Genomic DNA, 17,314 nt, shown 5'->3' on the forward strand with positions numbered 1-17,314 from the left:
GATACTGACTGATCACATGCCTACCTGTGATCACCAGTGATGCAGATATCACTGAGGAATTAGGGAAAATCATTTAAGCCTTAATTCAAAGAAAAACAAAAATCCAAAATTTTGCTACAGAAAATGGTTTATAATAGATACTTTCTTCATGAGATTGTTGGGTTTTTAACTCATTTAGGTTTTAGAGATTTTTCGTTCAGAAACGTCTTCAGTCTGATTTTGTCAGCTACCTAGGTGGAACTACTTTAGAATTGTAGGAAATAGAAAAAAAAAAGTCATCTAGCTACTGAGGTCTGCTCTTCGTAATTTTTAGTTGTGTGTGAATACAGGATGCGCAAGTCACAGAGAAGAGTGATCTGGACACAGGATAAAATAAAATGAATGCTGTAAATTAGCAAAGACTAAGACGGCCATCTACAGAACGAGAAAGAAGAGCAGATGTGTCAGACACGCATTATTTTCAAGACAATCAGGAACATGAAAGATTATCTGTGGCAGTACTGACATGAACCTTTTGTACAAATCGTCTATTGGTCCATCTATTTGACTTATTACATTAGAAAATATTCAAAAGGGATCATTCAAGGGCAAAGAAGAAGTCAAAATACATTAATATATAAAGGAAAAATAGATTATTTTAATCTCAATGTAAACACTGCTTAAGTATGATGAAGAGCAACAGAAAAAGAATGAAAATTAAAATCCTTTACAAGTTGATGACGTGATAGAAAGAGAAAAGAAACTCATGCATGAAGATAAATGTTGAAACAGCCTCAATTTAGGTGTAAAGCATTATCAGTTTTATGCTTACAGTAAGTTTAATAAGGAAATCAATTATTTATTTTATTTATTTATTTTGCGGTACGCGGGCCTCTCACTGTTGTGGCCTCTCCCGTTGCGGAGCACAGGCTCCGGACGCGCAGGCTCAGCGGCCGTGGCTCACGGGCCCAGCCGCTCCGCGGCATGTGGGATCCTCCCGGACCGGGGCACGAACCCGCGTCCCCTGCATCGGCAGGCGGACTCTCAACCACTGCGCCACCAGGGAAGCCCGGAAATCAATTATTTAAGAGCTAAAATTTCATTAGACAAGATACAGAGATGGATAATTATAAAGACAGAGTCCAGGCATGGTGCTTTCTGTCTTAGAAGAAATTTGGGGATGAAATTCAATTGACACAGAAACACAAAGCGGGAAATTTTAGTTCTTTAGGGCAAAACTACGAGTGGCAGTAATTCAGTGTCCCAAGTTTAGTTTAATTACTTCAGAATGGACAACTCAGATGAAGCTTCAAATGTGACCAAGAGCTGGGGACATAAGCAACCCCCCATTATGCTAGACTAACATGAAAACCAGGAAGAGAAACAGCAATCCTTATGTTCTAACTCAAACAAAGATGGCCCTGGGAGTCTAATGGATGATAAAAAGAAGCAGAAGTCTTTGCTCTATATGTCACTTGATCTAGTAGATCTGAAAACCCTAAGGGATTTTCTTAGCATATGCAAATAATTATGAGTAGAAAAACAAGTCAAATAGCAATACTTTAGTCTGAAAATTGTAATCAAACATCAGACATCAAGAGATTGCATAATTATGTTCCATCTGTTACTGGTACAAAGAAAGAAACAGAAATTGAGGTGATGTACAAACTTCCTCTACCATAATTTTGCCTTTCAGTTCAAACTTGGATTTTTTTTCACTGTTATTTCAGGTTTGTGAAATGACAACTGATTACAAAAATTAATTCCTCTATAAATGGGCCTTTCTTAGAAGTTTTAAAAGAACCTTTGCTAAAATGTCTTCTTAAAAATTATATAGATATGGAAATAGTAACAAAGCAACAAAATAAACATTTGGGGGCTACTAAAAAAGAATTATCGTGCTTCCCTGGTGGCGCAGCGGTTGAGAGTCCGCCTGCCGATGCAGGGCACACGGGTTCGTGCCCCGGTCCGGGAAGATCCCACATGCCGCGGAGCGGTTGCACCCGTGGGCCATGGCCGCTGAGCCTGCGCGTCCGGAGTCTGTGCTCCGCAACGGGAGAGGCCACAACAGTGAGAGGTCCGCGTACCGCAAAAAAAAAAAAAAAAAAAAAAAATTTATCAAATAGGACAATCTGAGAGACTAGGGCAAAATTTTGCCTCTGGAGTCCTAACATGAAGTTTCCACTGAGGCAGCGAAATGTCCTACTCTGCACACCAAATATCCATCAGACTTAAGCCTCTTCTGTCATCTTTTTTCTCCTTGTATCAAGATGCTAGGATTCTCCATAATCCTCCAGCTGGTCTTCTCTCCTCTGTGAGTGAGGATACATGTGGTAAATTTCATTATGTTGAGAAAAGGAAAAAATATTTCACCACTAAAGACTTGGGTTTGTTGGTGGCTTTTTTATAATTAACCATGCTCCCCCAGAATTTTAGAGGGCAAAAGAAATTTAAGATTAACAATTCCAAGTTCCAAACATATATCAATATATACTATCTAATAGCATATGTGGGTATATCTTTGTGAAAAACCTCAACAATTTCTCTTATGATGAAGATATCCTATGTAAATGCTTAACTTTCTAAGACTTCCCCACTGAAAATACTCAAGACTGCACTGATTGACAGACATGTTGATGGTGGGCCCAGAAAGCGTCTAAAAGAGGGTTCCGCTTTTAGCCCATGAAAAAGCAATTATACATATTATGATACAGCCCGTGGCAATGCTCTTGCATTACTCATATTAATGACCATCACTGGCAGCTAGTGATATGTGTATGCTGGTATTTTTTAATAAGAATTCAGTATAATTTGGGGGCAGATTGGGAGCAACTGCTGTCTGTTTCAACCTATCAACAACTCTTTATAGACAGTGTCTAAATGGACTGTCTTTTCTCTCATGTGTAAGGGTCTGACATATATATGTATATATAATTATCCAGTTCTTCTTTAGAAGAATAAAGGAAAATAATTCTGATAAGTTACTATAAATCCTCATCTTTTATCTCTGTGACACATTTATAAATCACTGAGCTACATGAATGTCTAAAATATGAAGTAGAAAAGCTATTGAGGGCTTTTTTTTTTTTTTTTGGCAGTATGTGGGCCTCTCACTGCTGTGGCCTCTGCCGTTGCGGAGCACAGGCTCCGGACGCGCAGGCTCAGTGGCCACGGCTCACGGGCCCAGCCGCTCCGTGGCATGTGGGATCTTCCCGGACCGGGGCACGAACCCGTGTCCCCTGCATCGGCAGGCGGACTCTCAACCACTGCGCCACCAGGGAAGCGCGAGGGCTTCTTCCTTTCCCACCTTTCTCTCAATCAAAAACCAACAAACTGATCTCTATGGAGAGTATGTGGATCATAATGACCTGAGGACCTATAAAGCCTGCCCTACACTCAGAGCACCACCTACCTAGAAAAAATTGTCTCTATCAGGATACAGAAGATTCTGTGTATTTTTTTCAAAACCATTTCAAACATGATTGAATCTTGATAACACGAGAGCACTTCATAAACCCTCATATCATAGTAGCTGCACGAAAAAATGCATTATTAAAACTACTCTCAGAAACATTTGAAAGGATTTTGTATTTTAATAATTCCAACAGCATCAACGTATTTTTTAATAGGTATGAGACATCATTTGGTCTACAGACAATGCTTCACATACAACAATATGACAATGTTTTCCATCCCTTTATTGTCCCCAGCTCCATCCATGACTGCGATCCCAGGTCTCCATGTTAGAAACCAATGCTAGAGGTTAGGGGGCTAGAGGGCTGAGGGTGGAGTAGATGGAAATAACAATTCATCACGTTTTAATGCAGAACTCACAAATGTTATTCCCTCTTGAAGTAAGAAGAGCAGCATCTGATGACTCAATGAGCTCTTGATTAAACACAAATGCCCAAAGGTGCTCAAAGAGACGCGGGAAAACAGCTAGAGGGTGGAAGGAAGGGAGGAGGAGGGGGGAGAGAGAGACAGGTTGACTGACGTGTGATGAAGCTTCCAGAATGATGCTATGAGAAAATTTATAAAGAAGCAAGTCTAATTTTCAATATATTTATGTTTTATAAGGCTTCTAAAAGTCTCAATCTGGGGTTGTCACCTATGTTCTGTAGACAAGCAAATATAACGGGGTCTTAAAATAGGACACCTGTTTCAGAACAAAGTAGTGGCAAATACTCTCATATTCCAAACCACACTGGGATACCACCCAAACAGGGACACCAAAGCAGGTGGCTGAAAATCCAAGTGCTGCCCTAAGCTGGCCCCCAGCTCCAGTCTGTCCGGAGAGGCTGGAGAGCAAAGAGATGGTTTCTTAGAGAGAGGTGTTGGTTGGCTTGGAGTCCTGTTTCCCCAGAGCTTGCCCTCTGCTCAAGCCTAGAGAGGGTGGCTTCAGGGATACCTGTGTCCCAGCAGAGTCACGTTACAACTGGCCAGTGACCACACTGCCAAGAGCAAATGGGGGCCACACTAGATGGAGCCAGCCTGGGACTGTCTTCAATGCCACCAAGAGACCAGGGATGAGGAGGTCATCACCGCTGATCAGCTAGAGGATGGGGCACATGGGTGCAGCAAGAGAACCCCAGCTCAGAGGTTTCCGGTGACAGCATCTCCACTGGTCACTGCCCAACTACCCAGAGAGAAAGTCACCTGAAAACACCTGACCAGCCCCACGAATGACAGGCTCATCAAAGAAGACCTGCCTGCCAACTTTCCTCTTCTCCTTGCCAGGACACCCCGAGAGGGTCAGAAGCCGCAGGCAATGCTCAGGCGTGTGTGGGAACTGGCAGAGGGAAGTGAGATGCAGATTCCCCCCTACTCCCCACCCCCTCCAGGCTCCTGCCGGGAGAGGCCTGAGCTGTAACTAGAATTAACATCAAGAGTGTTCCACTACACAGGACTGGGCATTTTAATTACTGAAATGAGACTTATGTGACTTGAAATGGCTGGGGGGGGGGGGGTGTTTCATTGTCTATGAGAAAACATAGAACCCGTCCTAATTTAACCCAGGGCACACAGGAGAATGAGCCCCCAGAGCAGGTAGGTAGGCAGGGGATTAAACTGTTTTCTCTTACCCTTCAAGTAACAGTAAAAGGTAACAAATTCTACCTGTGACAGTAGACTTTGAAGCTCCCTATGGCAAGCGCGTAAGATTTGACCTATACGGGTCTTCAAAGAAAGAAACAGCTCAAATCTAAAATTTACTGAGACCTATACATATAGTGATTATCAGTTACCTAGAGCAAATCCAGCTGGATATCTTCATTATATGATATCTCAATGAAGGTACATTTCAGTATGGATACGTCTTATCATTAACATAACAGTAATATTTTAGAACCAGAAAGGGCTAGCCCAGATTCTAATCCTATAAACAAGGAGACGAGACGAATGCCCACAAATAGCTGACATAGGTTATGAAGTGAGTCACAGAGCTAAACTGCATGACTGTCAGCTCAATGTTACCGCCAATACTTTCTCAGAACTAGAAAGCAATCTCTAAGGTAAAGGTTTGCAAATAAACCTACTAAGAATAAATTTTGAGATGAGAAATCCCTATGAAAATGAGAGGGAGAAAATCCACACAGCAAGGCACTTCAAAAAAGCAACCAAATGCAGAGGAAAGAATGGGGATACTTCTAGACAGCAGGAGAAAGGGGGTTCATTCATTGAAATATTCTATTTCCAAAGGAATTTAAGCGGCTTGAGTGGCTGGCTCAAGAACTACTGATTCGGATACAGCACAGGGATACCGGAACGGAAGTGAAGGGATAAAAAGATGAGACAGGGACTTCTCTGAGGATAGCTAATCTTGGGGAAGGAGCACAAAACGGTGAAACACATGTTCTTAGAAACAGGTTTCCATCCCCAAGACAAGAATTCGGATCAGAATTTTAACTAGAGGCAGAGAAGAGAGGAAATTTCAAAAAGAAAGAGCTGAGCAAAATTAATAGCTTAGTTATGAAGAAACAGATGATGAATTAAAATTATTTCCAGAGTTATAACATAGAAGTAGTAGTTCTCAAAAATCCATCCATGGGGGGCTTCCCTGGTGCCGCAGTGGTTGAGAGTCCGCCTGCCGATGCAGGGGACACGGGTTTGGGCCCCGGTCCGGGAGGACCCCACATGCCGCGGAGCAACTAGGCCCGTGAGCCACAACTACTGAGCCTGCGCGTCCGGAGCCTGTGCTCCGCAACAAGAGAGGCCGTGACAGTGACAGGCCCGCGCACCGCGATGAAGAGCGGTCCCTGCTTGCCACAACTAGAGAAAGCCCTTGCACAGAAACGAAGACCCAACACAGCAAAAATAAATTAATTAATTAATAAACTCCTACCCCCAACATCTTCTTTAAAAAAAAAAAAAATCCATACATGGGTGTCATCATAATGGAAATGGTAAATTTAATAAACAAAACTTTCTTTAAGTATAAAGGGCTGAAAGAAGTTTAGGAAACAGGGCAGCTGTTTGGGAAACACAAGTGAAAGGCTACTGAAAAGACAACAAAAGTCTCAAGATGTTGCCTCAGGGTAACTGCATCCCAGAATGAGGGAATATAATGAAAGTAAAATGAAGTCATCATGTAAGCCAGTATTAGCTGATTCACCATAGTAAGTCACAGGGCAAATACGAACAAAACAACACAACATGAAGGGCCTCACTGTTTTGCACACAAAGTGGATCAGGAATATCAATGTTGGTGAAACTCTAATTTCCATTCAGCATTAAAAGGAGTTCAGAATCGGAAGGATCTTTCCCTTTCCCTCTGTCCCCCTCCCTCCCTCCCTCCCCGCCTCTCTCTCAATAGTTGAAGAAACTGAGACCAAGAATAGTAACATACTTTGGCCATATCACTTTGTCACACAGTTGGTCTCCAAATTAGCCTCCAGAATCCTGCAGCGGTTAACTTTCTTCGTGATATTTTCTCATTCACCTTCACTTTTTAAGATTGTATGAATATGTATAAAGCCTTTTTCTATAGCACATGGGAAAATACAAGAGCTAAGCAGTAGGATTCTAAGATTAAACAGTCAAGATTTTTCGGTAAAAGATACACAATATTAATAATAAAAGCCTTCTCATGGACCAGAAGCCTATCATAACGATAAAGCCGATTACACAGAGACTATAATGTTCCAGGGATAGAGAATATTTTAGTAGATTCCATTTCAGAAGAAGAAAACTAGAAACTTCTAAAGGTTCTAACTGGAGACTGGTAAAATACGTGTTGACTACAACAGAGCAGTTATTTTGAATACTCATAGTACCAGCCACACTAGGAAGCAGAACAAAAAGATTAGAGGCAACAGCAAACATGCACCCATTTATATCACGATCTCTTTGTAAATACGTGGAAACACATACCCATTTTTTCACATCAACTTTCTGTGGAAAGAAAAAGTCAAAATAGTAACAGGCAAACAAATAAGTAGCTAGCAAGGTTTTAATTACTGTCATTTAAATAAACTGAAATGTGGTCCCTGCACCAAAACCTACTTCCAATTCTGAAGGATCCGAAACGGTATCCAAACTTTTAATTAATAACATTTAATCTTCTCAAAACACACAAATTTCAATTAATTTAGTAATCAGAACTTCAAAAGGCATTAGGCTGAATATGTACCAGGTACATGAAATAACAATAATCTAGTATATTCAAAAGCAAACGTGAAGATTTACCTAATTCTCAAACCTACAGGCCTTTGATTTAGGAACCACTATTCTCCTCTAACTATAAAAATGTATTTAACGAAAAAGATCAGTTTAGAAACACAGCTTCTAAGAATAAATCTCTGATGAAATAGAAGTAAAATTTCTCTTAGCCCAATCTTTCTAGTATTATATAAATGTTCACAGTATAACAAAAGGCATACTTTGTCAAATAATTCTGAAACTGCATCAGAATCCAAGTATTGTTTAAAATGTAGTTATTAATGAATGCATGTTAGTCTCATACGACTCTTTAAAAATTAAGTGAATATAATTATATCCAAAGTGTAAAACAGAATAAAAAGCCATATGTCAACGACTGCCGCTACAAGGCCCTAAGATTCCTAGCAAATCAATCAGAATTTAAAAATCTCAACCCTGAGGGATATACTCTCTCTCAAAGGTAAGTTTCCATAATCAACCTCCCTTCTTTAGCACATATGATTGGGGATCAGTGAAACCTGAGGTCTGCTTCAGACTCTTCATGCATTTACGTTTACTTGCAATTCTTTGTTCTTTAGAAAATTCATTAATCAGGTCCAAAGCTCATGCTACTTCGCCATAACTAAGAATCTCCACTCCTTATTAACAAGCTTCAAGAAGGAAATGCGCGTAAGATGCATATACATTGTGATTACTTTTTAAATGCTATAAAGTGATATAAAAATATCAACCTAAATACACAGGTGGGATTGTTCTGAAGGCCCAGTGAGATTCAATAGATTCAACAGATTACTTAAAACAGAGCATTTTGGCTTCGTCAATAATTTATTTAGTCTTCAGAAAAATCTCTTCTAAGCCTACCCCCAACCTCTGAATTTACAAACACATTGTTATTTAAGAAAGAATACTTTAATGAATGGAAAGCCCTGGTTTTCACTGTAAGTTTTCAAGATATTTAGCTGTTACCCAAAGCTCAAGTCCTCATTTTAAGCATGAACCTATTAAAGTGATAAATCTATTTCTTTAGATCCTGGGGCACAGGGAAACAATTTAGTCATGTCCAGTATAATATAATTATCATTCACTTTTCTACCTTTAAAAGGACAAATTCTTATATTTATTCTCTTCCATGAAAAATAACTTAAGGAAATGTGAAATGATTTCCCTTTCATGTTTATCAGGAAACCAGGATATGCCATGCTTTTTCAATGATTAACAAAGACATTCTATTATCCCATCATTATTTTCACATCAAAATGTTAAATATACCCACACACACACGTACACACACACACATACTTGCATCAGTGCAAAGATAAAGTGTTGTGGGATTTTCCTGGAAGAAAGAGAAATTGTAATCAAGAGTCATAGTTCCTAGTATTAGTAACAGAAGCTCTTTAATGATCTATATTACAAAAGTGAAACTTTTTTAAGCAGCAAGAATTAGCAATAATAAAACAGACTCAGTATCCAAATACCCAAAGAAAGGCTTAGCAACAGCATGTGCTGGGAGTGAATTTCCAGCTAAACACAGAAGACAAGACAAATGGTCCACAGAGTTAAAAGACTGATAAAGTACAATAAAGCTGTAATTATGCATAAGTGATGCAGAGCAATTTCATGACACATCTCTTATGAATGTTATCAAGAATTATTTAATTAAATGCCTACAAACAGTGAAGAAGAGAATGATTTATATGAAGCTAATCAAGGAAATATAAAGCTCACAATGAACTTGACCAATTTTACAGTTTAAACAGTTACCAAATCCATAAAGCATAAGACAAATGAGTACTTATTCCAATAATTTTTTATCCAAGTATGTGGGATTTTTAAAAAACATACTGATTCCATTAATTTAGAGAAGATAAATATTTAACCATCTGTAGGAAACAGCATTAAATATTTTAAGACCAACAAATGAGCAAATTTATTTTCAAATAAAAACACAATTTCCATTAAGGAAAATAAAACAGTCATTTAAATAGCAACTTGACTAAGCAGAGAGGACAGAAGTTAAGAACATAATACAAAAGTAATTAATTATAAATTATATCATATGACATGACATCTCCATTTTTGTATTCATGTTTTAATATGTGCATTTAATTAGTATATTTTAATAACTGTAAATATATTTAATTAATATAGAAGTTATAAATTAGGGCACAAAACATGAACTATTCCATACCTATAAAAATGAGTTTGGTTGCTTCTTCCAAGTTGCTTATTTTACTGTTTAAGGTAAAGAATGTTATTATTATTAAATCTATAGGTCATATAGTAAGGAGTTACTATGTGCCAGGCTTTGAGCTGAACACTTTACATGTAATCTTACTGACTGCATTTTATACATGAGGAAACAAACGACACATAAATGTGTTACACACTTTCCTCAACAACAACAAAGTTGTTGGAAAAAAAGGATGGAGCTTCATCTTGAAATTGGGTCTTTAACTTGAAATCCCCACTCTCCTAAGCTCTACTATGTATGCCAAAAACAAGATACGTCACCTTTTTTCTCTTTTGTTTCAGATTTTTAGTCTCTCTTTAATTTGGAATTATTCACCAACCTATTTCTCATGGTAAGTGCCACCTAATACAATGTGTTAACATCAAGATAAGAGAATGTAAAATGAACCTAGAGATTCTTATGATATCGAACATGTTATTTAGTTTCAGTTATTCAAATAGCATGTCTGGTTTTTCACATAGATAAATTTCTAGATAATTACAACACAACAATAAAACATCCAACATAAATATAACATTTTTAATATCAAGGCATAACATAAGAAAAGTAATTGAAATATTTAATACATACCTACAATCCATTACCCTGCTAAGTTTTTAAAATAATAAATTAGAGAAAAGTGAAAAACAAAATCTACTCTACCCTATAAGTAATTCTCCACCATACATGTTGTTTAAGATTAGGGGGGAAAACTTGAAAAATCTGCACACTGTGTTCCAGGATTCAAAACATAATGAAGTCGTTTCAATTTCCTAAAAGTAAAACTGATTTGGAGGGCCCACATTTTTAATAAATACAAATTCAGAAAAATATATCTAAAGCAGTGGTACACATTTAACTCTCATCAGGAGCGTATGAGTTTCACTTGCTTCACATCTTGATAATACTTCTAGTCTTTTAAATTTTAGATCTTCTGGTGGGTGTGTAGTAATACCTCATCACAGTTTTCATCTGCATTTCTCTGAAGCCTACTGTGATGAAGCATTTTTCTGTACGCTTTGGATATTTTGAATATATCTGCTGTTAAGAAGTATTTGTTCAAGTCTTTTACCCATTTTTTACTATTAGGTTGTCTATTTTTGTTCGTACTGATTTCCCAGAATTGTTTATATTTTTCAAGTATTCTCTCCCAGTCTGTGTCCTGTCTTTTCCATCTCTTAATGGTAACTCTGATGACAGACATTCTTAGTTTTGGTACAACTTCTCCATCTTTTCCTTCATTGCTGGTGCTTTTTGCCCTGAAAAGATCCTCCTACATTATTTCTGAGAAAATTTATTATCTTAACTCTTACCTGAGACCTCAATCTGTTTGGTATTGGTTTTCTGGGTATATGGTGCTAGGGAGGGAATTCAGATTCATTTTCCCCCTCATTCAGCTGTTCAGTTGACCTTGCACCATTTACAAAAAGATAATTCTTGCCTCCACTGTACTGCATTGCCACCTCCGTCATAAATCAAGTTACTAACATGTGGAGGTATTTATGAACTCTCTTCTATTTTGGCCTATTTTTCTACGCTTGTGCTAATAACGTACTATCCTAACCACTGTTCCATCAAAATAAGTTTTGATATCTGGTAGCCAAAGGCCCCAACTTTGTTCTTTTCTTCAATATTATATTTGTTAATATTGACCCTCTCTATTTCCTATAATGTTCAGAATAGACATAAATTTTCATGCACACAAAAAAAAAACCTGCTGGCATCTTGATTGAGATTGCATTGATTGACAGATCAATTTGGAGATAGCTGCCATCTTCATAATATTCAGGCTTCCAACACTGTATATCCCTCTTTTTTTTAGGTCACCTTTAATTTCCTTCAAAATGCTTTTCGATTTTCTATGGAAAGGTTTATATATCTTTCATGAGAATTATTCCTAGGTACATGATGTTGTATTGTACCAATAAAAGTAGACTCACTTAGAAATTTTAATTTTATGTTTGCTTTTTGCTAATATATAGAAATGTAACTGACAATTTATACTGAGTTCTCACTTTACTAAATTCACTTTTTAGTTTGTTTGTTTGTTTGTTTTTGCGGTACACGGGACTCTCACTGTTGTGGCCTCTCCCGTTGCGGAGCACAGGCTCCAGACACGCAGGCTCAGCGGCCATGGCTCACGGGCCCAGCCGCTCCGCGGCATGTGGGATCTTCCCGGACCGGGGCACGAACCCGTGTCCCCTGCATTGTCAGGCAGACTCTCAACCACTGCGCCACCAGGGAAACCCCTAAATTCACTTTTTAATTCTAATAGTGCCCACCTTCACCCCTTTATTTAACATCACACTAAAATAATTCAACATTTCACTGGTTTTCCATTTTACAGAGAGCATCTATCCGATTAAAGAGTTCCCTACATTACAAATTTACAATAAATGATTTATTTTTTAAATGTTTTAAATGTATCAATTAAAATATGTAATCTTTCCCTTTATGTCTTTTAATATGGAGAAAGACATTAATCACTTTCATGAATACATTAACTACTGTTGAATCCCACCTTAGTTATAATATGCTATTGATTTTATATATCCATAAATTTGGTTTGCTAGTATTTTGTAGAGGATTTCTGCATCTATGACCTTGACGAATATTAGTGTATAACATTTTTTCTAGCAAGGCCTTTCTAATGGTTTAGGACCATGGTTATGTTGACATCATAAAATAAGTTTAGAAGGATTCTGTAAGAGGTTAAGATTGGTATTACTGCTTTCTCAAATGTCTGCTGGAATTGACCAGAGAAGCCATCTGGGCCTGTACTTCTTTGTGGTAATGCTTCTTTTTTTAATAGTCAGCACTTAATTTTTTAAAATATTTTAAAACAGATATAATTGACATATAACTTTATATTAGATGATTTGATATTTCCATATATTGTGAAATGATCATTACATTAAGTCAAGTTAACATCCATAACAGACATACTTTCAATTTTTTTTGTGATGAGAACTTTTAAGATCTACTATCTTAGCAACTTTAAAATATACAATACAGTGTTATTAACTACAGTAATAACTGTATATTATATTACAGTGCTGTATATTATATCCCCAGGGCTTATTAATTTCATAACTGGAAGACTGTATCTTTTGACCACCTTCACCCGTTTTGCCTCTCCTACCACCAATCTGTTCTCTGTAACTATAGGTTCAGTTTGTTTGTTTGTTTTTCAGATTCCATATAAAAGTGAAATTATATAGTATTTGTCTTTCACTTGTCTCACCTAGCATAATCCCTTCAAGGTCCATCCATGTTGTCATAAATGGTAAGATTTATTTATTTATTTTTGAGGTACGCGGGCCTCTCACTGTTGTGGCCTCTCCCGTTGCGGAGCATAGGCTCCGGACGCGCAGGCTCAGCGGGCATGGCTCACGGGCCCAGCTGCTCCGCAGCATGTGGGATCCTCCCGGACCGGGGCACGAACCCATGTCCCCTGCATCGGTGGGCGGACTCTCAACCACTGCGCCACCAGGGAAGCCCGATTTATTCCTTTTATGGCTGTATAATATTCCATTGTATGTATATACCACATTTTTTTACCCATGTATCCACTGATATACACTTAGGTTGCTTCCACATCTTGACTACTGAAAATAATGCTGTGATAAATATGGGGGGGGGGGGCATATATCTTTCCAAGTTAGTGCTTTCATGTCCTTTGGATAAATAGCTGGAACTGGAATTGCTGGATCATGATACTTCAATTTTAGTTTAATCTCCAAAATTTACAAGGATTAATCTCCGAAATTTACAAGCAGCTCATGCAGCTCAATAACAAAAAGACAAACAACCCAATCCAAAACTGGCCAGAAGAACTAAACAGACATTTCTCCAAAGAAGATATACAGATTGCCAACAAACACATGAAAGATGCTCAACATCATTAATCATTAGAGAAATGCAAATCAGAACTACAATGAAATATCACCACCTACCGGTCAGAATGGCCATCATCAAAAAAATTTAGAAACAATAAATGCTGGAGAGGGTGTGGAGAAAAGGGAACCTTCTTGCACTGTTAGTGGGAATGTAAATTGATACAGCCACTATGGAGAACAGTATGGAGGTTCCTTAAAAAACTAAAAAAAGAACTATCATACGACCCAGCAATCCCACTACTGGGCATACACCCTGAGAAAACCATAATTCAAAAAGAGTCATGTACCACAAAGTTCACTGCAGCGCTATTTGCAATAGCCTGGACATGGAAGCAACCTAGGTGTCCGTTGACAGAAGAATGGATAAAGAAGATGCGGCACATATATACAACGGAATATTACGCGGCCATAAAAAGTAACGAAATTGAATTATTTGTAGTGAGCTGGATGGACCTAGAGTCTGTCGTACAGAGTGAAGTAAGTCAGAAAGATAAAAACAAATATTGTACGCCAACACATATATATGGAGTCTAAAATATTTTTTTTAAATGGTTCTAATGAACTTAGGGATGGGACAGGAATAAAGATGCAGATGTACAGAATGGACTTAAGGACATGCGGAGGGGGATGGGTAAGCTGGAACGAAGTGAGACAGTAGCACTGACATACATACACTACCAAATGTAAAACATAGCTAGTGGGAAGCAGCCACATAGCACAAGGAGATCAGCTCAGTGCTTTGTGACCACCTAGAGGGGTGGGGTAGGGAGGGTGGGAGGGAGAGGCAAGAGGGAGGAGATATGGGGATATATGTAGCTGATTCACTTTGTTACAGAGCAGAAACTAACACAACATTGTAAAGCGATTATACTCCAGTAAAGATGTTCAAAAAAGAAAAAAGAATCTAGACAGATCTTAAACCTGCCACAAAAATGAGTTCAAAATGGATCACAGACCTAAATATAACACACAAATCTATAAAACTCCTAGAAGATAACATAGGAGAAAATCTGGGTGACCTTGGGTTTAGCAATGACTTTTTAGGTACAACACCAAAAGCATGATCCATGAAAGGAAAATTGTTAAGTTGAACTTCATGAAAATTAAGTCTTCTGCTCTGTGAAAAACACTGTTAGCTGAATTAAAAGTCAACCCACAACTGGGAGAAAATCTTTGTAAAACACATATATGATAAAATACTGGTAGTCAGAATATACAAAGAACTCTTAACTCTCAACAATATGATATACAACGGACTACTACTCACCCACAAAAAAGAATGACCTAATGCCATTTGCAACAACATAGATGGACCTAGAGAATATCATACTAAGTAAAGTCAAGTCAGAAAGAGAAAGACAGATACCATATGATATCACTTATGTGTGGAACCTAAAACATGACACTAATGAACTTATCTACTAAACAGACTCACGGACATAGAGAACAGCCTTGTGGTTGCCAAGGGGGAGGGAGGATGGAGGAGGGATAAACTGGGAGTTTGGGATGAGCAGATGCAAACTATTATATACAGAATGGATAAATAACAATGTGCCACTGTATAGCACAGGAAACTATATTCAATATCCTGTGATAAACCATAATGGAAAAGAATATGAAAAAGAATACATATATATATATGTATGTAACTGAATCACTTTGCTGTACAGCAGAAATTAATACATTGTAGATCAGCTATACTTCAATTTTAAAAACTTAACAATATGAAAATAAACAACCCAATTTAAAATTTGGCAAAAGATCTCAATAGACACCTCACAAAAAAAGACACTATGGCAAATAAGCATATGTAAAGATGGTCTACATCATATGTCATCAGGAGATTGCAAATTAAAATAACAATAAGTTACCATTTACACAACTGTGAGAATGGCTAAAATCCAAAAGTTGACACCACCAAATGCTGATGAGGATGTGGAGCAACTGGAACTCTCATTCATTCTTGGAATGCCACATGCTACAGACACTTTCAAAGTCGGTTTGGCAGTCTCTTACAAAAGTAAACATACTCTTAACATATGACCAAGCAATCTCTTTCCTTGGTATTTACCCAAAGGAGCTGGGAGCTTATGTCTACATGAAAACCTGCACGTGCGTTTATAGCGGCTTTATTCATAATTGCCAAAGCTTAGAAGTAACCAAGATATTCTTCAATAGGTAAATGGATAAACAAACTGCTGTACAACTGGGCAATGGAATATTACTCAGTAATAAAAAGAAACAAGCTATCAAGCTAGGAAAAGGCATAGAGAGAGCTTAAATGCATATCACTATGTGAAAAAAGCCAGAATAAGAAGGCTGCATACTGTATGATTCTAAGTATATGCCATTATGGAAAATGCAAAACTATGCAGAGACAGTAAAAAGATCAGTGGTTAGAAGGGAGGGAGGCATGAAGAGGTGAAGCACACGAAACTACTCTGCACAATAGTCTGCACAATACTCTGCACAATAGGTGAAGCAGTGAAACTACTCTGTACAATACCAGTAATGGTGGATACATGACATCATGTATTTGTCAAAACTTTTAGAATGTAGAGCACAAAGAGTGAACCCTAACGTAAACTATGAAATCTGAATGATGATGTCTGTCAATTATAACAAATATATCACACTAATGCAAGGTATTATAATAATAAAGGATGTAGGGGAGGGGAAAGGTTATGGGACTTTTTCAGACAGTTTTCTGTAAATCTCAAACTGCTCTAAAAAAACATATTCTAATGTAAATAAATTATATATAATACATACCAAATAATTATTATAAAATGAGAGACATGTAGAAAAACTTAAAAACCCAGTGATATGGATCCACGAGTAGAAATATTATTTCTGGCAGAGAGGATTATGAAAAAATGCAAGGAGGATACCTTCTTGGACATAAGCATAGAAGGATAGGGTAAACTTTTGAATGGCTCAGAATTCTAAGTTGAGGAATTAGTGTGGTTAAGAATATGAGTAATGTATCTGGGGAAAATAGAGCACATTCAGGGAGTGAGTCCAATTTGGACAGAGAATGGACAGCATGAAAAACTAACTAAAGCTAGACATGAAGAAAAACTAAAGCTTAAGTTCCTTCATGACAACTGATTGTTCACTTAGCAACAATTAAATTAGGAACAGTCTGCTCAGGGAACAGTTGTTCAACAGTTCAACCTAGAAAGAAGCCATAATCAAAACAGTCCTTGAGAAAACACCATAAGGGCGATCTAATTATTGGCTGAATCCCCTGGTGCACAGATTTCTTCCTAAGCAATTCTTGAATAGTTTTCCAAGGAACCAAAAACTCCTTATGGTGAAACTAACTACAAATTTACTGAGTTGAAATAACGATGTAGCATTCACCTCAAATCCATTTTGGAAGTATAGAGACTATACCTCATGATCAACTACATGATACAAACCATTTTCCTACTCATAACTGTTACACACACTAATACCATTAGAAAGAAAACAAAACAAAATCTCCAGGCCATGGGTGTATAAAGAGAATCTCAGTTTTTACCTTTGCCCCTAGAATCTTATT

At 37.7% G+C, this 17,314-nt stretch overlaps 1 protein-coding gene across 2 annotated transcripts in view; it reads right to left on the bottom strand.

Moving 5' to 3' along the window:
* The window catches only part of RYR2 (ryanodine receptor 2), a gene marked incomplete at both ends in the record, with an annotated part of 711,173 nt that overhangs the window by 422,064 nt on the left and 271,795 nt on the right, over nucleotides 1-17,314 (bottom strand). For both annotated transcript variants that reach the window (XM_082854592.1, XM_082854593.1), the window contains one exon: nucleotides 7,348-7,364. In XM_082854592.1, the coding sequence (XP_082710718.1) occupies nucleotides 7,348-7,364 (17 nt within the window). The remainder of the gene's footprint in view (nucleotides 1-7,347; nucleotides 7,365-17,314) is intronic.

This window comes from Leucopleurus acutus (assembly GCF_964270905.1).
Source record: "Leucopleurus acutus genome assembly, chromosome: 14".
Lineage (NCBI taxonomy): Eukaryota > Metazoa > Chordata > Mammalia > Artiodactyla > Delphinidae > Leucopleurus > Leucopleurus acutus.